Below are 25,365 nucleotides of genomic sequence, written 5' to 3' on the forward strand. Positions count from 1 at the left end.
ATTTAATTTTCTGAAACTTGTGATTTAGACAACAATGCGTTGCAAAGTTTAATAGAAATTCTTCTAAGGTTCCTACTGACTGAAAAGGTGAAAGGTGGGCCTTGAACTCTGAAGGAACTCGTGGAAAACTATTTAATATACTAATGCCCCTGTCTTCAGTGGGCTGGAGAATCACAGCTGGGTAAGGCTCCTGCAGCTGGCAGAGATCCTACTCACTTTAATCCTTTTTTAACCTTTCTTACAGTGTCACCAACTCTACAAAGTACCAGGGCCATATTTTAGTTAACTAAGTCAGAAGGTATGAATACACACAAACAGTTCTCTCTTTCACAAGTAAGATTAGAAATACTTCAAAGACCATTTTCATGAGCACAGATGCAATTAAAATGCCTCTGATAAAGCTCTAATTAAAGAATAAAACCAGCTTTTATAGTTACCTGGCATATGGATGAAATTAAGAAACAAAATAAAGCTGCTACTCTCATGTATCAATAAATCTACCTTCTGATCACAGCCTGATGTACTTAATTGAAATAGTTTTTCTAACAAGGTTTTATTTGTTCTACATTTTTAAGGGATAAAGAATGAGGAACTGACAAAATGTGTTCATCTCATGAAAAATCAACTCTCTTGACATTTTCTTCTGTAAAACATTTAAACCACTATACTAAAGAGGTAAGTTCATACCTATGCTCTGCACCTTAACAGATGCAAAAGAATGGTTGGTTGAAAGGGGCTTGCCACATCTAAATTTTTATTTCTTTCCACTGTTCATTAGTGAACAAACCTACATGTAATGAAACCTAGTAATGTAAAAAACCTGCTGCAGTTTCACCCTGGCCACTATATGAGCTGTCTGCTTTCCAAAAGACTCCAGAGTACAAGGAAACATGCTATTTTAGCTGTTAACATTCTCCTTTAGGTTAGTTGCAGTCAGGTTCCTCCTCCTGGCAGTCAGCACAGCTTCCAATGCCTCCCAAAACAAAGGCCTTTTTAGAAGTTAGTCATTACCACCATAGGGAAGCTTCCTGCATGTCCCTGGATGGCTTACCTAAAAAGGGGAGAGAGCAATTACATACCCATGGTATCTAGTGTAAAGGTGGGAAATATTCATTGGGGGAAAGAACCTAAATTTTGCACTGGCCAAAGTACCATGTCAAATCCTGAAGTCCTTCTTGTTTCTCAGAGCTTCCTTAACTCCCTGAAAGCACCAGCTGCCACAGAGATACACAGAAGGTATAACCTTTTCCCATCTTCAGCTACTGTCCAAGGCTGGAATAACTCACTAGTAGCTAATCAGGCTAAGATAATTTACAGAAGCTAAGGATATAGTTTATATTAATTATTTCACAATTTAGCCCACAGCTGATAAATATTAAAAACACGAAGCAGGCTATCTCCTCTCAGACATTATCCCACACCTGTGTAGTGGCTACCAAGGACATACTGCACTCATTTGATCAACACAAATTTCACCTGCTGCTTATTAAACTAATCTTACCAAGGAAACACTGATCCTAAGCACAACATACAATGGCTTTCATAATCACAGGAGTGATCATCTAGTTCTAATCCCCAAGCCATGGGAAGCAACACCTTCCATTAGATCAGGTTGCTCAAAGTCCCATCCAACCTGGCCTTGAAAAAGTCCAGGGATAATATATACATCAAGGCAGCAAATTTCTGCAAGAGGTCAAGATCTGCAAGTAATACTTCCTTCAGATCACATTAGTAGACTTCTACCACTGTGAAGTCTCAACTATATATATATCACTAATAAGCACATCAGGAATCTGCATGCATGTGCTAAAATCCTTACTAGGTCCCAATCCTTCAAATCCAGACACATACAGCCTTGCTGGCCTATTCAACCAGCATCTCTCTTCTCCAGGGAGAGGGAAGCTCTGTATCAGCTCCATCTGAAACTAGCACAGATACACGCAACTCAGCTGGTGAGTCAGAACCCACAAGGAGTTCAGTGCAAAACTCAAGCTCAGAAGCAAATTCATGCTTACATTCAGACTTGGTAGATCAGAAGAGGAAATAAAATTGTTGTATTTTACTACATTTAAAATGAGCACATAATCCTTGCTAGGAAAAAAAGCAACAAAAAGCCAAACCACAATAAAACCCAACCCCTCCCCCCCCAAAAGATGCAAGCATGACCAAGAGAAACGAAAAGGGCACTGTGAAGGGTCTTCAAGGCTACACTGAGAACTCGGCTGACTGAAGTGTATATAAATCTGACCTAGCTTTAAAACAGCTCAGACACTGGTAGTAGAGTAGTTGTGATGGCAGCACTTGCTGTGCTGCTGCACTCATTTCCGGAACAATGCCAGCTTCGTGGTTGAGAGTCTTAACTGTGTTTAAGACACAAATGTGTATGTCTGTCCATCTTTTCTGCACAAACCCCCCCCACTCCCATTTATTAGTCAGACTAAGGTGCTACAGTGTAGCACCTCTGCTTTCAGTAGAGCAAGTAGGTGTGTGCTACTACTGCTTTAAGCTTTCAATACCCAGACTGTGCTGGGGCCCCTGGTGGTCTAGTGGTTAGGGTGCAGCACTCTCACCGCTGCGACCCGGGTTTGATTCCCAGCCCCCCGGGCAGATGGAGCTCGTCAGCCCTGTAAGGCAATCCATCTAAGAGAAGGTCACTCTAAACAAACCTACGTCTTGAGACCCTCACTGCCACTGTCCAAGCTTACTCGGCCCCGGCAGATGAACCTCAGGATTAAAGGGTGGGCTCAGTTCAGCGCACGCTGGGTCTCACCTAAAAAATCCACTGCGCAGGCTCGAAGGGTTAATGACCTTTCCCAAATCTCGCAAAGACTGGCCATACTACTACCCAGACTGTAGCTGGGACCCACCTACCAAACTCCTCCTGCCTGTGACTTAAGTTGGCTGTCCTTATTAATGGTCTATCAAAAGCAAGGAAATCATACTGTGGAGGGAAGGTTTGAAGAGAACCTGAGCTAGTCCTCCTGTTTGTACCTGCATCATTTAGTCTGCTGCCAATTAGAGCACAAATGATAGCACTTAGATAACTACCTACCTGACAGATATCAAATCCAGGCAGGTCAATGTATCGATTTGTGCTTATTTATAAATGGCAATCACAGAAAAAACCTGCACACATGACTGAGGCATTAGAAATATTACAAAAGTACACATGATATTATAGAGTTCTCTGTTCTCAATCTCTCCCCTCTCCTGTCCTCCTCCTTTCCCTCTTTTTGCCTGCGAGGGATAAAACCACTCTCAGACAAAAAACACCTCATTGTCAATAAGTAACACATAGTCCAAAAAAGCCCCGTCTTGGCCTCTGTACAAGTAATTTTCTATCAAGTAGAGTAGCTGAAAAGAAATTTAATGTAAACTCTGGTGCTGTTGGTGCCCTGCTTATTATTTAAAAAAAAAAAAATTAACAATACCCCCATATGAACTTCATAATTTATTATGATTAAAAAACCCTTAACTACTTTTCTACTAAGTTCTATTATTGTCATTATCATTTTGACTTAATCTTTTATTAAATTTCAACACACTAATTAACTTTTCTTATAGGATGAGAAATAGATCTTAAGGACACAGATCTACCCATAAATAATACAAATGCAATGATGAGCTCTTATTAAAAGCTACTCCCATTACATACAGTGATAGTAGTTGCTCCTCAGGGAAGAATTCAGTGGTCTAATACTCCTGCTACCATCTGCACCACGTACACTACAAAGAAGGGAGAGGAGAACTCTGAACGGATGCAGCACTGGAAATGCTTTGGAAAAGACTAGGCACAGATGAGCTGTGAATCAGACACTCTGAATCAGTGTATAGTGAGGTGCTCTGAGAGTAGCATGAAAATCACCACAGGTGACATGACATGTAGCCATCATTAGAGATGTCATTCAATAGAAGAGCAAGATTCTGAATGACAGTGTGGCCCATTCCTTCAGTGTAAAATTCACTACTAGATAATTTTTTCAACACATTTTTAATACCAGCAGGATATTAATTCATAGGTGGATAAGTTTTTGAAAAATATATAAAGTTAGGAGGTTTAAACCTATCTGTCTGATAATGAGGTAAGAGACCCATATTTTATTGCAATGGCAGAAAAACTGTCACTGAGGTTACTTTTGTAATTGTCCTTGGAGATAAAGTCCTGAAGATTAAGAGAGAACTCTATTTCATTATAAGCAAAGCCATTGCCTAAATCCTAGACTGTTAAATACCTGGTAAGTTCTGATGCAAAACAAGCCTGCACCAGACAGTTACAGCTAGACAGCTAGTAACAAACTGGAATTTGGACTGACAGACAGATAAAAAGGCACCAAGATTTTGGACCATTTCCACCTTTAAATTCAGCTCCATGCACTCCAGGAGGTGCAGCACACCCACTCTCTCCAAGCAGCATGAACCTCAGGTGCAGTTCACACTGCAACAGTTTTTAGGGATCCCAAAAGTGTTTTAGGCAATGTGGCTCCCTAACTCCATAAACACCACGTCCTTTGCCTAGGGCCATGATAGAGAAGGAGATGGTGAACACAAACTCCCCTGTCAGAGCCATTGGGTCACAGCCAGGTCCAAGGCCTGAGAAGGGGAGGCTGCAGCATTTCCAGAGGCCAGGCTGTGGAATGAAAGGGCAATTTGTTTTCAGTTGTACTCCTGGCTGATGTTGGTACGTGGAAGAGCTCATGTAAAGTAGAAGAATTCTCAACTTTTAGAGAATTTCACAAAATGCAGGTTCCTAGATTCATGCCTATGCTTTGTCTACCCCAAGAATGAGTAGATATGAGCAGTGTTCCCCTTTCCTTTCTTTTACAATGTGGGGAAAATAGTTTACAAATGCAGCTTTCAGATGAGGAAAAAAAAATAATTAAAATTGCTTTTAAAACACAGAAGTAAGGAATTAAAGCTACAACCTGCTAGTATAACCCATGCTTTTGGCCTCTAGATTCCTATAATATGTTTACAGATTAAAATAATTCTCTCTTCAGAGATAATGGAGGGGAGCAACCCAGGGTATGAATGTCTAAATCAGCTAATTTACAAAGAAGGTTGGGGAAAAGAATAAAGAAAAATCTACAATGGATTGACAATTTGCCTGTGGTCCTGAGCCAAGATCCTGCCAAATACACTTGAACAGGCTGAAACATTAAACCCCAGAAGCACAAGAACTGAAAGGGAAATTTTGATGAGCTCTTAAACAGGGTCATGAACATGATTGTATTTCTGCTGGCTCTACTAAAAGAAGTCAAAACTTGCCATGGCTTTTCCAGTGTGAATGTGGCAAAGAAAGCACTTTCCCTTCTAAATAAAAATGCGATCCTGCAGAATGGGGAAGGCATTACCCTCCTGATGAAAGCCCTCTGCAGCATATTGGGAATGCTATTAGAGTTTTTGAAATCACTCCTGAGGTGTATTATGATCACATATATGCATGACAGTACTGACCACTTAATCCCTGTTCTGTCATAGGCAAGTTGGAGAATAAAAATTACACTGACACCCAAGGGTATTTTATGATAGAATATGAAATAAAACAATAAATTTGCAGATTATTTTGGCTTTGCCTCATGCTACTGCATTATACACCAAATATTACTAGCCTCTCATTCATTACTATTTAATTACAACAGAATACCTTTCTTTCAGACTTAATTAACCTCTGAAAGGAGTTTGTGACCTTGGGACCCTCCTGTGCACTTGCAACGTGCTGTTAGAATATTGCTCTGCCTGGAAACACTTCCTTTAATGCTGAGATTTAATGAAGTGCACAGGTTCTTACAGGGAACACACAAAATATGAGAACCCTGCATGTGGTCACTTAATGAACAAAAGCAAGAGCATATCAATTAGAATAATAAATCAATACTAAATTAACATTAAAAGATGTCACAAGAGTTTCCCTAGAGGAGAGGCTCATTACAGTAAACATGATCATGAATGCTCTCCCCTATTACTTTCACTGAGGGGCAGAGAAGTGGGAGTAAGGAAATGAGGAGGGATTTGTCTTTAAATTCCTATTTGTTTAAGCCAGCAGAAGTTTAAGTATCCCGCCAAGCCAAATGACAGTGTAGCGCAGTTCCAGCTCCTGTCTTTGTCAGAAATTGCTGTTCACTCTGAAACACTTTGATTCTGAAAGGAAATCGGAGAGCAATAACCTTTTCACAAGATGAGAGGCAGAACCACAGCTCATGCAGTCACTTTCATTGCTTTGTTGCAAAGCTTCGAACGATGGATCAATGTTGGCCCCTTGATGCCAATCAGAGCAGACTGGTGCTTGCAGAGTGGGCGCTGGTTCAGTAACTCACTTGCTAGCAATGTTAACTCTTCAAAATGGATTCTTCACCATCTTGAGAATTCCCTCTGAGAGCTAAAAACCCCATCAATCTCCTCACATGATTCTCTCCTGTACAAACCATCCCAAAATCACCTTATGCACAGCTTTCTTTCTTCCTGCAATTGAAAGCATTAGAAAGTAGAGATATTGACATCCACATCTGTCACTTCCTTAATTACACGTATTTGTTGTCAAAGCCCTCAGATGATGGTTTAGCAAAAAAATAAAAAAAAGGTACTGAATTCTTTACTGACTTTTTTCAGGTGTCTTTTTGGGACAGTCTGTCTTTCACCACTCAAAAACCTTCATGTGCAAGATTCCAATCTGATCTGTCACCACTATTTAACATGCCTGCTGCAGCTTATAGAATTAGAAAACATCAATCCTCCCACAGGTACTGCTGGAACTGGCGGAGGAAAAGAACATTTTTTTCTTTACTACCATAAAGCCTTCCTTTCTTTCTTGATACAGAATAACAGTTGCTCCACTGGAGTTATTAGCTAGGTTTATTCAAGAGACTTTTTTCCTTTTCAGCTTTAGTATCAAAAACAGTTTCATTCCCTTCCCACCTTTCCCTCCCCTCAAATTTTTGCCTTTTTTAGATTATGTCCATGCCTAACCTGTTTAGATCCTCCAAAGACCAAGGCAAAAACCCTGCTGACAAAGAAACAGAGATATTCAGAGTTCTGTTGCATCAGCACGTAAAGACTATGATTCCAAGCCCTTGCAGAGTGACTTCACTACTGCACAGAGGGGATGACAACGAAAGGCACTGCTCTCTGGCCCACAGCTGGATGCCTGGCACTCCGAACAAGGTCACTGGACTTGTAACACACCAATTGCAGAAACAATCAATCAATTAACCGCTCTACTACCCACTCACGTGCTTAAAAAAAACACCAAAGAACAAAAGGCAATCCAAAAATCCTACTAGCCTCATAATAAATATTTTGAGCTACACCCACATATCAGTCTCTCTTTTATGCTGAAGAAAAAGGGGAAGTACAAAGCTGCTGCCATTGCTATCCCCTGTGTCTGTTTCATACACCAAGCACTCTAAAAATATACCTTTCCTAACCCACTGATCCTTATCAATTTTCTTTACTGGCATCCTATTAGGTCTCGCCACACTAATGAGTTAATCCAGTCTCAAGCTGCAAATCCCTAATATTGCTTTCACCTAGACAATTACTCTTACTTATGCACAACGCTTATAATGAATAAATGAAAGGGAACAGTTACATGATTATTTACTGCTTCTATTCTTTTTTTTTTATATATGCCAGACACCTTTTACATGGAGATCATAGCACTCGAAAACACACCAAAGAAAATAAAGAGCAAACTGCAAACACATGTACTCTGCCTGATGCAAAACATCTTGTCTACACATTCAGTCATGTGATGTGAGTACCTTCAATTGCCCACTCAGCTTAATTTCAAAAGAAAGAAACTTGTTCCAGCTGGAGTTTCTTAACCACCAGGGAAAGGCAGAGAATTTAAGAGTCAAGCAGTTTGTGTAGGTGGGATATCCCTCAAGAGCTAGTAGACCAAAAATAATTTATTGCTACAAGATGAATTTCATGCCTGGTGTTACTGCTACTATTCTAAATATTTTGATCACTGTGTAGGCACTGCAAAGTTATTCCAAATACAATAAGCAGTAGTAATTTCCAACTATTGCCAATGGTCAAATCAGAGTAACAGATGCCCAAAAAATATTTACACAGCTAAAATGTTTTTTTTGTTTGTTCGAGGATTTTTTTGAAAGCACGAGGCATAAAAATGCATTATGTCCCAGTCTCTGAAAGACCTGGTTACTGACAAAGTAGAAGTAAGAATCTTGTTCTTGCTCCATCCATTTCACAGGCTGTTGAAACAATATCAGGTTGCTGAAAACATGAGATCCAGTCGTGGCAGTTTCCCTGTTTGCAAACACAGTGCAAGAATTCAGGGCAATGCACAGGGAGGATGTAATTGCTTAGACATCTAGAGCTTAATATCATCCCAATTAAGTCAACAGAAGATCCTGAATTTGTACAAAAGGTGATCTGGGTCCCTATTCAGCAAGCGCAGGCCCCACACATTTTCATGTTGCGACAATAAAGAAAAAAACCCTAAGTAACACTAAGAAGAAAATGAAAACAAAACATAGCTTTTAGCTTGTGTTAAAAGCTCTGACAAGCTTCCATGGAATCTCAGTTCCCCTCATTCACCATGTGCATTTCAAAATCCTGAAGAAAATCACAACCTAATTTCTGGCAGGATCTCCATGTTGTATGCCCAGAGAGAGTGACAAGAGAGAGTGACAGAGACAGTCACTGGTCAGTTTTGGTTTGTTTTTTCTCTCTCTAGAATGAAACATAACTTTCAACCATGTTCAGCTGTATTCATTCTCAAGTATTATTTGTTTGACCCTTCTTAATTTGTAGTCAGTTTACTCAGAGGAATAAACAAGGACTCTGCTCCACAGCCAATAAAAGCTGTGAGCTTCTTACTTGAATGCTTCTCTTCCTTAGTGCATTTCAGTACTTTCTTTATGCATTATGTGCATATGCCCCTATTTGAGCCAAAAAGAAATACTGCAGGACAGATTATGTTTATTCTGAATGTGTTTATGATCAGATTATCTCACAACACACAGGTATTTTGGTGGCATTCCGAAGCTGTCATCTGGCCCTTTATCTACTGCTCTCTTCTCTCATCTCTCTAAAGTTCACTCTTCTAGTCGTATCCTTGCAGTGCTAATCTGTTCTTGAGGTGCTGATACGTACACAAGTGCTTACAAAAAGATAAGCAAAATGGAAATTATTTGCAAGTAAAGGCATTGCCCACAGCATACAGAACATACGCACTCTGGTATCAGAAACTATCTTACTGCTTTAGTGCATGTTTCAGCCAAAACACTCCCTGTTTCATGGTTGACTTAATGAGCCAGAGCTAAATGATGTGCTGATACTGATCCAGGGTTCTGCAGAGACACCAAAACCAGTTTGCAAATAGACTCTAGACTTGTGTGTATGGAATATCCCACTCAGGTAAAGCATTATCATGAGACAACCCCAGTGGACGTTTATGCATTTCCATTTATTTTAAGACGCTCTGTAATCTTGGGTCCAATCTACCTGCCATATGATCAGACATCATTCTGCTCAATTATTTGGCATCAATAGGCAAGATATTCCCATACAGCTTGTATCATTTCCAACTGCCTTTTGACTGTCTTTTAATATTAATGCCTGATATGTTTTCACTTGTTATCCAAAACAGATCTTTCTTCCCTTGCTCTAAAAATCAGAATTCTCTACATTTCTCTGCAATTGACATTCACTATGGTTTTCAGATATATTGACTAAAATTCTTTTTAAAAAAGTCTGCATGCAAGACAGAGACAGCAAATTATTTCTCTCTCTCTTTTTTTTTTTTTTTTAATACAACTAAGACTTTACAAGAGTTTTTCTCTCCAGTTTTGCAAAAATAAAGCTCAAAAATTAAGGCAGGTAGTATGGTGGTTGCAGAGGAGTGTGCATGCCCAGGAGTGTGATTTTTGTATGAATTATGAGTTGAAGGAGAAGATCTGAGTTTCTATGACTATAAACATATCCAAGAGCAGCTTTGGAGGTACCACCGTACACATTATCTACATGCTTGAGCAAATTATTTCTGTTAGCAGAACAAAACTTGTTCTATGATGTCTCAGAGCTCTAAATTTTTAACCAGGATAACCCTTGTGTCTTAAATTATTGAATTTGTAGAGCTGCCTGGCAACCTTACCTAGTCCAACTTTCAGTCAACCAATGATTAATTGATGCTTAGCCATTCATATAGATGGCTTTGAAACTGGTTCTGCAAAAAGAAAAAGAAACTTGCTCTATGGTTTGTCCTTGTCGAGAGACAAACATCTCTTGACCCTAAACAGTGAATTTATTAAATATTCTCATTTATCAACTGTAATAAGCAACCTTGGTCATAGTCTGAGAACACAGTTCCTTGTTCTTGACAGTATTTTCTGTGAAAACAACAGTAGCACAAAACATTTTTAAATGAAAAGCTGAAAGAGTCCATTTGTAAAATGGAAACACCCTTGGAATACAGTTACATTTAAAAACAAATGTTAGTAGAACAACTAGGAAAAATAGTTTAAGATGAATGGATTTATATTCTAAAGTTTTACTTCTCATTATATTCTACAATGCATAAAGTCCCCCTTCTGGCTTCCCTAACACTAAATTTTAACAGATTTGAAGTATACAATCATCTGTTCTCAAAATAATGGTGCCCATTTGAATGCAAATTGTTAAAAGTCAGAACTTCTGCCTTTCACATATTCATACAAAGAGAGCAGAGTCTACTGAAGAAAGAGAATAGGAAAGAAAACCAAGCAATAAACACCCAGAATATGTTTATGCTCCAACAATCACTAATAAGTTTACTGAAAGAGCATTTTAGAGACAGCAAAAACTAATCTGAATAATTTATCTGTGGGTATTTTTTGTGTTCAATCCCATTAATTATGTAATATTCTGTGATTTGAAGTCACCTGGAAGGGACTATAACTGCTCTTCCCTGGAATTTTCTAGGCTACGAAAAAAAGACAACCAAAAAATGAAAAAGTGAATGGATGCTATAGCACTAGTAATCCCTAAATCTCTGAAGTGCATCAGTGCAGATTAGTCAACTTTAATGTCATTTATTAACATACATTCATTTAAAGGCATTGATAGCACATGGATTTCTGTGCTCCCTGATTGAACACTGCTCTTGGCAATCTTCTCAGTCTTAACAGAGCTTCTTTCAAACCTAAGATCATTCTTGCCATGTTCAATAAAAATGTTGTATTTTAAATTTTAAAAGACAAGTACTATTGCAGCCTGGTTTGAGGCTTGTAAAAACTTTCTAGTTTTGTTTTGTTTCAAGCACAGGAAAACTCCCACTGCCCAGCCTGCCCCAAACACCTGTAAAAAGCATTGCTCCATAAAAGCAAGCATTGACTGCTTAATCCCGAACTTCTATTGATATTCAGGGATGCAAAAGAAACAAAGGCATACATTTCACCCTAACACTACACACAGAGCCAGCTTTTCCTGGATCTGGAGAAGTACTCCTTAGGCACAGCAAATCAAACCACTGTAAAGTGCTGAGTGCTCTTTGGCCAGCTCAGGAGTCCTTTCCAAGCTGCTTGCTCCAGATGTGACTCAATGCAGGGATATTTTATCACTGCAAAGTCCTAAATTCTAGCATTGGGGCAGCCATAAATGATTTTTACCATGTCATAAAGTCAGAAATCACCCAGATGGCAATGACATTCCTCTGCTTACAGTACACTAGGGGCACAGATACAGCTATTTGAAGAAGAAGCTGAAGTAGTACAAACTCTCTGATTGAAAGACTTGGGATTAACTGAAAGTGTCCCTACATTTTCCTTTCCTCAGCCCCTTTATTTCCTGTTTTTTTCTAGAACTTTTTTCTGGACAAATCGTGACTCTTTGTTTTCCTGGTTGGCATTTAAACTTGGCTTACTGTGCTCTTACTAGGATAGTGCAGGTTTATGGCCAAAGTACCTCACTGGCAGCCAAGACACCTGGTTTGTAAAGTTGAACTGACCATCTGTTTTGTATTTGCTCATCACTCCATCTCCCCAGACTTTTGACCTGGTCCTTCCCCTCTAGTCCTTAACAAGACTAGAATAATTCCAGAAAAGCAGTGTCTCGCATTTAATGTTTGTTGATGTGGCTGAAACAACAGGATTCTAATGCCATCTTTGAATGTCTTGAGGTATCCGAAAAGAGAAAAAATATTAATGGATTTATGCCAAAGTGTGCAGATCCCTGGAGCGCTCATGGAGATAAAGTCTGCTTCCACCTACTATTCCTGATTAAATACTGATCTCATGAGGAATGATACATGGCTCTTTGATAGGCTCATCTTTTAACAAAGAAATATCAGAAATTCTGATTAGATCACGTGAATGATGACAGCATTTTAGCCCTTCTAAAGAACTATTTGCCTGCATCTTAAAGATGACTAACTGAGAATCTGAGATGATTTCATAACTCACTGGATGACTTTGAGCAAACTGAAAACAAAATAAGGGCCTGGCTGTTTTCTAAAGATTTAAACATGAGTCTCAAGTCAGGTATTACCTGAAGCGGGAAGCTGTGGATAGGGATGTTTTTTCTGAACACTCCTGCATAATTTATTAGGATAAACTCAAGATCCTAATTTTGATCCTTAAACACTGCTATAGTTTGCAGGTCAGGCAAAGATGTCTGATATAAAAGATCTTCCTAAACCATTTGACAAATAAAGCACTGCTTGAGCTTTCAACTTTCCTGGCTTTTGGACTGTAATCCCTCAATTCAAAGAATCCTTCATCACTAAGCAGCAAGGGTGCTAGCTTTGACCTCACAGTTTCAGAAACTAAATACTTTTTCAAACATTACTGAAACATATCCTTATATCAACACAAATAAAGCACAAACTTCACATGTATAACTATCTCACATCCTCACATACAATGAATAGATCTTAAAGACAAGAAAAGACCATTGTACTCTTCTAATACAACTCTATATTCAGAAAATCTCATTCGATGTTTTCTGCATCAGTGCCCTAAATTTTGCCTGAATATAAGATAGCTTAAAAACAATACCCAGTTTAATCTGAAGAGTTCAAGCAAAGAATTCCTCTCAACTCTACATTAAGCTACATCAATGGCTAATTACCTTCATAAGTACCCTATTTCTAATCCAATATGGAACACAGCGAAGTATATATGAATTTCTCACTCTAATAATCCTCTTAGGGACCCATTTTTCCATGAGTAGAAGGTTATTCAGGAAACAAGACAGAAGATCTCATTTTACAGATGGGTTTTGCTAGCTGATGCCAGGCTGGATTTTTTTGGTTTTGTTTTTGCTGTGGTTTTTTTTTTTTTTTTGATTATCTTGACAATGGAGACACTTGTTCTCAGATAAGGCAAATCCAGTGCAAAATATAAATAGCCAAATGAAGTAGCCAATGCACTACTAACCCTGACTAATTGCTAAAATGCACTCATGAAGCCATCCAAATATACAGACAAACTCCACTCTTGAGTTATTTTTCCACCTTTCACGTAAGCTACTGTATGACTACTTTTTCCTTGTGGAAGTTACAAAGTTACACTAGCTTAATCTTCCTATTCAGAGGTTAAACTTATCGCTTAATTTTCAAACTTTCAGGCAAAATAAAGCCATGGGAAATGCATGTAGCATGGGGGGGGGAAACATGATGAGTTAGATTTTTGTGCAGTTGCAGAACTACTAGCTTGTTGGGATTGTGGAAACAAATGGACTAGGTGTTGCAATGAGGGGATGCAGGCTCTTCAGGAAGGACAGGATGGGAAGGTGAGAAAGAAGAGTTGCCCTTTATGTGAGAGGGCAGCTGGAGTGAACGGAGCTGTGCTTGGGGGTGGATGAAGTCAGGCAATCTAAAGCCCAAGTGAAATTGCATCTGGCCAGAGATGTCAAAGATATAAATTGCTTGTAAAAAGATTTTTTTGAGGTCTGTACTTGAAATTTAGAAGCTGGAAATGCTTACATCAACTGGAAATGTTTACAAAATTTGTTCCTAATGTTCAAACAGATGTGTAGAGGTTCTCGAAGCTGCCTCCATTCACATCCAGCTCAGAGAAGAATTATATAGTAGCAGCTGTATTTTCATGCAACACCTGAGTTCACCTCATGTATGTTTAATATGTAGAAAATGCTACCATTTTCCATTTTAACTGCTGCTCTTATGTTTTATGGAGTTCACAGAAAAAAATCAGGAAGGGTAGTGAAAGTGATGTTCTCAGTGACTGTAGGCAAATCAACTTGTGTCATACAGTAAGTCTGAAATACTGAAATACTAAACAGAACCCCAGAAAGACAGTATTTGTCATCATAGTATTATCCTTCCTCTTATAGAGCTCACTGCCCCCCTCTTCAACCTGACGACCTTAACACTGCAAGATATGAGTAGAGGATGGATGTGACATCTCTCTGGAATGCAGCATCCAAGACACAAGTATTACTGATTGCTTTTAAAGGTGCCAATACAATGATAGTTTTCAACGCATTTTCATCTTCATGTACCCCAAAGCCAGTGACGCTCAGGTACAATCGATGCCTTAAGATTTAACCAGAAAGTGTTGAGAAAGAAGTTGCTGCAGCGTGGTACAGATAAGCCTAACTCTGAAGCAGAAAACAGTGTTTCATAGTGCTTCAAGAAAATAAACAATAGGATAGGCAAGGCAGACAGAATAAGGCAGAGCAAAAAAACCATAAATATTAGTAACTCACCTTTAACTCTGATTAGCTGCAAATGTTCAGCAACTAAGAACAATTTTGCAATAATCCTTATTTCTAAATTGGAACTGGTGTTAACAAAAAAACGCCTGTATTTTAAGGAAAAAAACCTTCCTGGGCTGTAGAGTCAGAGAGAGAAAAGCAACAGGATTCTCTCCTTTTTCAGTCTTGCCTTTCTCCTGACCCCAACACTCACAGCTCCCAAGGATGAGCCTCTCTAAGGGAAAGTTATCCTGTCCTTTTGGTTACTCTTCCTATCCCTCCTGCTCTACAAGGCATTTGTTTTAACATGGTTTCTCCTTGTTGGTACTTATAAAAACGACAATTTTCTTGGATTGGTTTGTTTTTAAACAAAAATAATTGCAATTCAGATTTGTTGAGCTAGTTTTTACAGAAATTTATGGGAAAACCAACCAAATGTCATAAAAATGACACCACAAACACAGATGAAGACACAAAACATCTTATGTATGTTAATCTCATTATCCAAAGTCTCATTGCTAAGCCAGCCTGTGCAGTGCTATAGAGAGGAAGGTGAGAACTTCCTTTGCTTGATGGGAATAGGTGAACCACTTGAGCACAGAAGCAAGTCAAAACATCAGTGGAAAAAACAGGAAACAGATGGAGGCGGGGGTGTGGTCTTGAATCACCCTTTCCTGGTTTTCATTCAACAGCATAGGCTAACTTAATGAGAAGCAAGTTAAAGAATTATTCACATGGCTTCAGCCATAGCACTTTTAGAACTAACTGAAGAGAGTCCAATAAGAGCAATAAGAAAAGATGACCAATAGAAAGACCAGACAAGCTGGGCACATTTTAGCCCAAAACAGAGTAAGCTGGATGGAGGGTGGGGCGGCAGATACAGCTCTCACTTGAATATTTTTAAGAACCAGCTAATTTAGTTATGTATCAGGCATGGAACAGATACCTTTGTCTTCACCTTAAAGTGGAGGGAAAGTAGGATGGATCTCTTGAGGTAATTTCTAGCTCTGTATTTTGCTAGGATTTGGAAATGGACCCTTCAAAATAGCAACAACTATTTCACTGCCAACTGAACCCAATCCCTAGGGTTGGTTGTTGCCTCTCTGGGCCTGGAAAAAACACATCACCAAAAAATTCCCCACCCTGGTATGGGCCACTGATTATTACCTGCTACTGGCTTTTCAAGTGGATACCAATGAAATCCCGACAAGAAGGCTGTGGAAATGTAAGAGGGACCTCAGGGTGTTGGGACAACTAGTCAAGGGATCTGCAGCACCAGTTGTGGGTTTTTTTGTCCAGTTGCAGAGAATGTTAGGGTAAGAAACAGGAAAATTATGCAGATGAACATCTGGGTTCAAGACTGGTGTTAGCAGTGCTATTTTGGTTTTTTTGATGGTATGTCAGTTTATATGACACTGAGCCTGCAGGCAACAAACAGAGGCCACATGTCTCAAAGGGGTAAAAGGATCTTAGCTCAGGGGTTAGCAGGGCTCATTGAGAGAGCTTTAAACTAGATTTGAAGAGGGATGGAGACATAGCCAGGCTTGACAGAGATAAGGTGTGACAGAGATAAGCGACCGTCCAAGTACCAAAAGGAGGCTTAAGAGGGAATACCTCGATCAAGCACAAGCATCCAAAGACATAACCACAAGACAGGACTATGGGGCATCCCTTTGCACTCCTACTGGGCTATTGACACAATCAAATACCTCTATAAATGCTTGAACACTAACACATGCAGTATAGGGAACCGATTCTGTGATTCTGTAATATGAACTTCTCTCCAAAGGAAGACACTTGTGCAACAGTCCCATAATCCAAGCTGTTATTTTTCCATAATGTTATCATCTATTCTATTCTCTTAAAGGGTTCTTCACATACTTTAGTGTCACTGAGAATCAAGCTGAAAATATCAATCAAATTCCTTATTTGTATCTCTTGGATATAATAATCTCTAAAAATGAAGGACTGTAGCTTTTTAGGGTTTGCTATAACACAATTAGATATCAGGGCTTTGAATAAAGTAGAGTTTTAAACAGAAGGTTAAGACAGCATTAAAAAATGATAAGCATGTCAGTAGAGTCTGAGCAGACAGCTCTTTAATGACACTGGACAGGGAGTTTAAAGGAAAATACTTCAGAGAAGTAAATGGATATTCTTTCTAGCAGAATGATTTCCTTAAAGAAAAAAAGTCCAAATTAGGTAGATCTTTTTTTTTGTTGTTTCAAAAGAAGCAGTCTGAAGGTAAAGTATACCTACCCAAAGCAATTAAGATGAGAACAAAGATACTCCAAGGGCCAAGTATGTAAGACTGAAAGAACTATTCAGTCAAGGTATAATCATCCATTTTCCCCTGAATTATATTTATTTAATACAAACATAAAGGTGTGCAGAAGAGATTAACGGGTTACAGGAGAAGGTAAAGTGAAAGTTCTAAAATATTGTTCTTTGGAGAGCATCACCATTATCAAAGAGAAATGTTTGCTGCAAGTCAGTCTTGAATTCAAACAGTCACCTGTTGAGTTGTGCATGGCTCTATGAGCAACTACTAGAAAAGGAGAAACAAAGGTTACAGAAGGAATATTCTATGACAGTAGCGCTTGCCAGACTCCAGTCTCTGTTTTAGCAGTTGTAGAACTTCAGCCAGACCTTTCACAGGTGACAAAGAAAGAAATTTTTAGATAATTTTTACTTTCAGACTGGAGTCTTCCTCTCCAACTCTGGGCTTTACTCTGAAGGAGTGGAGGAAACCAAGCTTCCCCTGGTCTCTGTCATACACTTGCCATGACATGAAAAGCAAATCCCATGTCAGATTTTGCTATATGAACAAAATTGTTCATAAATGTGTAAGTTCTACCAAATGCCTGTCTCATTCCATTGCCCCAAGAGTCAGTTCTATCAATTTATTTGCTTTTATGAAACTACTTATTTATGAATTCTTGCTCAAAACAACTGAAAATCTTAAAGACAAGCAAAAAGAATCCTTATTAAGTTAAGTTTACACAGCATTACATGGTTCCACTACAAAAATAAGAAAGCACTTGAATGCAGTATTTTGCATCGCAACCCCAGCTCAACAACTCTGGGGCACAAACTGGAATATTTTACAATTTTAAATGCTATTGCAGAAAAACAGAACATATTCTTTCAGTCATATTTCCTCACCCAGCATATACATTTATAGATAACCTCTGCACTTTCCTTTGGTCACTTATCACGCCCTGATGCTAATTGAGAAATAATTCGAAAAGAAGACTTCCTATTTTATTACCCATCTCACTTCACAAAGTAAGCAGATTTCCTCTAAGGCCTCACAGGAAAAATGAAGAGGACACACTTTGTTTCAGCTCATCATGACAGGCATAAGATGTTCCTCTAGGCAACCCTTGCTAGGGGCACAGCAATTTTTTTCAGAGGCATAACTCTGATGGATGCATAAAATAGGACAGACTGAGAGCAGATCTTTTAAGAGGAAAAAAAGATTAGTGGGCTTCAGGGAAAATGGTATTTCAGGCTACCTGTGTTTTTAAAAATTGTAGTTGGGAATAAAAATTAAAGATAATGTGAAGAAAATACTATACTATCTGCCACAGTTCATTAAAGTACCATGCACAGAGCAGGCAGGTACTTCAGTAACTGAACAGATCCTGTTCCTCTGTATTTTACTTTCATTGAGAAGATGACTTCAATGACTTCTAGTGTATTGCTAACATACCGTTCCTGGCTCCCTTCCGTGATATGGTAGAGACGATTGGCACCTCCATCAGCACAAGCTCTCAGGGCAGCTGCAAGAGAAGAAAGAGAACATCGATGCATTTGCATTATTAAAAAAAACCCACAACCAGTTACTTCATTATTGACAATGCTGTATAAACTCAAATGTTCATGGTGGCATGGGGAATAAACTTGAGATCTCATACGGCTTTTAGCTTCCTATACATGACTGCTTCCCCTGTTTTTATCAGACTGGTGCCAGTGTTCATCTGCCTGTGCCACTGTACTTGCAAATAGCTTATTTCTATCCTAACCTACTGCCCAGACAGCTTAGACTACATGAGGGGCTAGTATTCAAAACCTGAAAGGGCCCATCCTCCATCTATGGGCATGTATTTGTCACGAAGTGGGACCTTGCACTGAAAACCTAACTACCTCCTCATCCAGGCAGAAGGTGCACAATGGTGGCTCTATAACAACCTGCATAACAACTGGGAAAAAAAACCCAAACACATAACCAAGAGTTCATCACGACAATACCCATTTTCTCTTTTTTTCCCCTCCTATGACACAAAAATGGTAACTCTGTTACAGTTTCTATATTGTTCCACAGACTGTTTGAATCATCTGATATAAAGTAGGTGGGTTAGGTCTTGGCTTTAATATCTTGAACTATCCTGATACAAAATCACAATAATTTTCAGTGCTTCCACCTAACTTGGGGACCTCAAAGGGCATGTGCCACTAATTCCAGCTGATTTAAACAAGCGCAGACATGCTGTTCTCTTGTGATCCCTTTGTTTATAGACTTAAGACAAAGAGACAAGTCTAACACTATTATTACAAAATCAAACATAAATTGGTATATTTTATTTATAAGCATCCCCATTAATCATCATTTAACTAACACACAGCTCTTTCGTGAGATTTTTAAAACCTGATAAGCTATTAAGGATTGAAAATGACCATCTTGTCTTAGCAGTCTTTATCAGTTTTGCTCTGAGATGCACAAGTCAGATAACCGCAGCACACAAGATAAAAGGAGCTGTGGCTTCCACAGTAGAGCAGAGTGTTCCTTCCAGACAAAGAGAGACTGACTGCTAGTTCTGAGAGGGCTGAAAGTCACAGGGCCAGGGCCAGGGGCTGGAGGAGAGAAAAGGGAAAAAGAGGAGAGACAAAGAAAACAGGCTGCCAAAGTTTTGGGGGAAAAGGTACAAACAATCAGATCAGGCGCTTCTTGCTGCTGAGAATTCAATTTTCAGCTAAAGCCACTTTCCTTTGGTGTTTATTTCTCAGTCAGAACCATCTCTCAGAAGTAATACAAACCCATTATCTTTCCTTTTGGTGTGCATTAGGTGGGCAATCCAGCCCTCCCCCTAGCTTAGCCATCAACTTAGCCATCAACTTAGACAGCCTATACAAACTGGGACAACCAAGTTCACCTCTATATCTGCTCTCAAGTCACTCTTTCTTATGTTACTGCAGAACTTCCACCATGGGGAATGTTCTGTATGGGTATATCCACCACGCAGTACCATGTGACCTTGGCTGAGGCATTTTGGGGGGGAAAAAAAAAGAAAGGAAACAGGGCAACACAAAATCTACCAGTTCGTCACAGGGAGCTTTATTTAGGTACTTGAGCTTTTTCCTGCAGACTGAAACAATGTGCAGGGCAGGAGAATGAGCACTGTACTCCTCTGTATTGCTTCTAGCACTGCTCTGCTCTAGGGATCCCTGCTCTCTCTTGCCCATAGTATTATGGTACCCACTACGGCAAGCCCTACTACTCTCAGCCTTCTTGTACAGACCATGCTCCTCTCCGTTTCCTTATCCTACTTCTACTCCTTCCAGCCTCCATCCAAACCCGTATTAATGAGACAAGGTCAAGCAGATTTGATCCTGACAAATTTCATTAGGTGAGATCATTTCCAAATTATGGTGGCTGGCCAGCCATTTACCATGGTGATTCACTGCTTCAGGCCTGTTCCTTATCCATTCTTATGAATACAAACAACACAAGAACACTATTTTTGCCTGCTGTGTTTGATGGGATGATTTTAACTTCTCTCACTTGAGGTTACAGCTAAAAATGGGTTGATGTACTTTCTTTATCCTGGGCATATTTGTTAAGTTCTCTCAGGGAGTTCAGCTCACACAGAATATATTAATGGCCCATTGCAAGAAGAGTCTGTAATACCTGTCCTTGAATTAGTTATCCTGTCTATCGGCTTATTTAGCAGATAGAAGGCATCTAAGCAAGGCCTAGGATCTAGGTAATTACAGAATCTCTTCTCTCCCCGTGAACTACAAAAGCAATTAATCAATTGAGACACTTTTTATATCCAAAACTGTAAGAGGGCTGCAGAAAAATTATTTTCTAACTTCAGGTACATAAGCTTCCTAAAGGATGCTTCCCAGGCCAAGGACAGTCCCAGCCTTTTCCTTCTGAGAACAGTGAGTTTTATATTTATTATCCCACATTTAAAAAAAATAAGTGGTTTACAACTTCTGAAGAAAAAAAAAAAAGAAAAAAACAGGACGAGATACAGAAAAAGAGATTAAAGACTCTATTATCTGTCTCAATTACTTTAAGACAGCCAGAATGTCTTTAACTATTGTAAATTCTCTCAATGGACTTACCACAAGTGAAGCCTGGTCTAAGATCTCTTCATCTGATCTTACTATTTTAAAACAACATGACCAAAAAACCCAAACCAAACTAAGCATTATAAAACAAACCAGTCTTCAATCAGTCTGGTACATGTAAAACTACTGAAATTCTCCCAAAAACAAGAAGGTAGCTAAGTAACAGGTCTGTGACACTTGTACGTAGTACACATGGATATGTGGCTACTATTTGATATCTCAAATCAAGAGTTGCCTTATATAACTGCACTTTAAAGCTGCGCCCCCCACATTTATTCCTATTTATAAGAAAAAAAATACAAAAATTAAACTTCTGCAGCATTGTCAAGTTATTTAGAGAAACTATTTATGAGCAAGTTAATAACTTACACTGGAATGAACCAAAGCCCCAGCTGCAGGGGCAGGAACTAGCAGGTAATTAACAGACTGGCTGGAGGCCAGTAAATCACAATATTTCTACAGCTAGGAACAAAGCTTTGCTTTATAAAAAGTGATGATATATACTAACTGGAAGAACTTGTATCACTATTATCTGAAAGCGTTTAAGGAGATAGCAATTCTAAGTTTAAAGTTTGGATGGAGATTCTCTATGAAAAAATAACAGGAACTGATTTTACACAATGCCTTTTATATTAGAGGCAAAATTGCTTAACAAACAACTATGTGGCCAAGGTGCACCACGGCAACTGTGTAGGCAAATCTAGCAGTCTCTAGGCACTTTGCAACAGCTCATACAAAACCTCATTAATTATTTCAGCAGAAGCTGAAGGACCTGAACAGGATATAGGCTTTGTTGTCCTTGGCTTGGCATCCTGAAAACAGAGACACCTTCTTCCAAGATGTCTACAATTAAATAGATGGAAAAAAAAAAGAAAAAGAAAAGTTAGAAAGTGACACAGAGGGATGAAGTGCTAATGGTCACACATGGGTCAAAACCAAGTTATCTTCCAGGGTGACCAAAGTGGATGCTGGCGCTTGTAGAGTGAAGAATAACTTAAGCGGTCAGTCAGAACATAGATGGTCTTGCACTTACCTTCTCTTCTGGCTCAAAGGTTGCCATCCCATTATTGGAGACCCCTCAGATTTGCCAGGTGGGCTGCACATTGAAGTACTCTCTAGCTTATGTAATGTCAGAAAGAACTAAGTCACCAAAGACATTATCTGAAGTCTCTTAGTTAACCCTGCCTGTGTGAGCTGAGACAGACTAGGGAATGGTCGTTCAAGTAGCTCACTGAGCTCTGAGGGGTGAGGAGGACCAACACCTCCAGAAAAGATGCTGTGATATGCAACTTGGAGCAATAGCTTTTTTAACCAGCACAACTAGAAGCAGAGGAGGCCCGTGCTCTTAGCCGCCCAGCTCAGCTGGAGAGCCCCAAGGTACTGCTTCATGCTTTTGTTATTAGAAGAGACAATGCTAAGAGGACAAGAGTGCAAGTGCACTGCAGCCCTGGTTCAGTGTGTGAATCTGCTCTCCTTGGCATTACCACGAAGTATCACCTTTCCAATCTGAATATTCTGTGTTAAGCTCTACTCCTCAGAAATAGCTCCATCTGCCAAAGTATCCCCTTTTCTATCTGTCAAATTCCTTTCTGATGTAATTCCTGTGTCATTCAGTGAACTAGGGCATGGAGACATAACTGAAAAATCAGCTGTTTCATTGTACAGAAGGGGGACCTCAATGCCACTGACAATAACTACTTCCCAAGTTAATGGGAGCAGCATATGTTAAGTCCAGTAGTGTCTGAAATTACAGCAAGAGTAAATAGCCCTCATCTCCACCTATGCCAAGGAAAAGTTACATCAAGGGCATATTATCAGCCTGTGATATCTAAGAGTTTCTCACAGGCAACATGGACGAAGAAACCAAAGCCTTTCTGAGCAATGGCCTTAATTTTAAATGGTGCCTCTTCTGCTATGAACCAGTGAACTATTTCCCTTTAGTGACTGAAGTTGAAGCACCAATTTTAGGGCTAATTATTAGTTGTTACAAAAATTATCATAACACAACAAAAATAAGGGAAACAATTATATTGATATTTACCCCTTTGGCAAATACTTCCTGTCCCTGTGAGACAGGATATGAATAACACATCAAACACAAAAAAAGAAGGTCTTGGCTCTAAGCTAACTAGTCCTGATGCTTTTTCCAGAAAAGAAGCAAGTATATTACCATATTCAATAGCCCTGTAAATTCAGGCAGGGGGAAAGACTCCACGGAACAGATGCATCTGTAGCAGACTAAGTAAGATGAGGGCATAAAAAGGGAATATGTTTATACACTACAGCAATACCTGAGGAAGAAAAGCATAATCTTATTATTCCTATTATTATTCCTATTCTATTATTCCTTGCAATTAGCATTGAAAATATTTTTTCCTTTTTTTTAAATGGATTTTGAAATCAACCCATTTTTTTTGCCTAAATTCAAATTTATGACATCTCTCCTTAAACTGCCTTAGTATATCCCCTCTGTTCCTTTTCTAATTTTACACAACTTCTTCTAGGTATGCAATCTGTTTCCTTTATTCTTTTATTGATTCAGTAGCCTGGTAACCATAATTAACCTGCCAGCATAATCTACACATAAGAGAATTCTGCTTAATTAATGACTTGGAGTGCTGGTAGTAATACATACATGATATATATGGGAGGTATGCAGAAAATTGCTTGGTCTGCTTGATACATTGGGCCAACACATTTTTGTCCCAGCATTACTTAAAAAAAATAGTGGTTATCGACAACAAAATGCATAATCTGTATTTATGTGCTTTCTTGTTTTCTCCTTTGTCCTGTAGAAACTGCAAAAATAAATTTAGCAAATCCATGGCTTTATACAGCTGCAGATTGCTAGCTAGGTGATCTAACTGCATCTCAAACTACTCCCTCCCATCCATGTGTTTCCACCTGTGTTATGAGGACTGTATGCAACTGCTATTATATATCAAGTACAGTGCACTGAAGACGTCCCTCTTCTGGTCAGCTGCAGCTCTGACCATAAAATAGCAAATCATCCACTACTCTATAATAGTTTTCTGCTTTGCAGTTGGACATTGGTCTTGCAAAGAAGCTTTTTAACTATTTAGTTAGGTCTATTCTTATGTTGCAAAAGAGTGGTTTGGCTGCTTAAAGAAACACGGTCAAAGGTATTGGTGAAGGCAGGGTTTAATGTGAATTTGTGAAAATACGACTTTAGAGAGTTCAATGGCAAGGTTCACTCTATTACTTACTACACAGATTAAAGCATCCAATGAGGGAAGGTCAAATAAGAAGCAATGGGAGTGCGAAAGGGGGTAAGGGTGCAAAGGATACAGATGCAAAGATAAGGGTGGAAAAGGGTTTAAGAGCACTTAATAACTGACTACTGTAACATTTACAAAGCAATTCAATAGGGTTCACTACAATTGTAACAAAGACTTAACCATAGATGTAATATCATAACATTCATACCATAATCAATTCACATGCACACAGGTAAACCGATGTGTACACCTATTTCTATTTGTGTAAAGGTACCTATCAAAAATTCTCCTTGAGTTCAGTGAAATGCTCCTATCAAACCCCTTTGTGCTTCTCAACAGGCAAGAGCTGCACCTCGAGAAGTGTGGAGATGGGGCGGGGTGGGGGTATCAGCCTAGGCTTCATTGTCAGCGACAATCCTTCAAATATTGCAAACTTGAGATTTGTCATCTCTGAGGTGTCTCACTCAGAGTGAGGTGCTGGCACAGCCCACTGTGGTCCACGACCACTCAAAAGGGCTTCACTTAGGACCAGTGTTTATAGGGTCATAAGATGATTGACTTTGGTCATCAGTAGGTTTCCATCCTGGCAACAACCCAAGTAGGTGACTACAGGGCTTGTTTCCCAAAGTGCAGTAATAATGGTATCATGACACTTGCGTTAGGAATCAGGTATATGGTTTAGCAAAGCTACAAAATGTAATTGCTTATCCTTTGTTTCCCACCTTGGTTAGTGCTGTGATTTGACTCCCCAAAAATCCAATTTCTAAGCTCCCCACACTTTGCCTCAATGTGAGAGGGGTTTTCAGACATAACACATCAACTAGCATGGGGAAATTATATCAAAATTTATTACTAACACAATAAATACTATAATACATTTATATACGACAATTCTAACTATCTCTCTTATGGTAAAGCAATATATTTACATAGATCAAATCCCTCCTTTCCTTCCAAACAAAAGTTCAGAAGAAAAGAAGAAAATCACTTTCAGGGCAGCACAATCTCTTCTCTTCCAAGCAGCAGATTCACTCCGTCGTAGTTGGAAAATATCTCTCTCCCTCTTCATTACAATGCAGGGGTTTTTCTCTCACCCCTTTCGGCCCTTTGG

General features: G+C 39.1%; 1 protein-coding gene across 5 annotated transcripts in view; it reads right to left on the minus strand.

Moving 5' to 3' along the window:
• TPK1 (thiamin pyrophosphokinase 1) overlaps nt 1-25,365 on the minus strand; it is a 307,366-nt gene that overhangs the window by 174,032 nt on the left and 107,969 nt on the right. For all 5 annotated transcript variants that reach the window (XM_017823218.1, XM_017823190.1, XM_017823201.1 and 2 more), the window contains one exon: nt 18,371-18,440. In XM_017823218.1, coding sequence (XP_017678707.1) covers nt 18,371-18,440 — 70 coding nt within the window. The remainder of the gene's footprint in view (nt 1-18,370; nt 18,441-25,365) is intronic.

This window comes from Lepidothrix coronata, unplaced genomic scaffold (genome assembly GCF_001604755.1).
Source record: "Lepidothrix coronata isolate B3197 unplaced genomic scaffold, Lepidothrix_coronata-1.0 Scaffold3, whole genome shotgun sequence".
Classification (NCBI taxonomy): domain Eukaryota; kingdom Metazoa; phylum Chordata; class Aves; order Passeriformes; family Pipridae; genus Lepidothrix; species Lepidothrix coronata.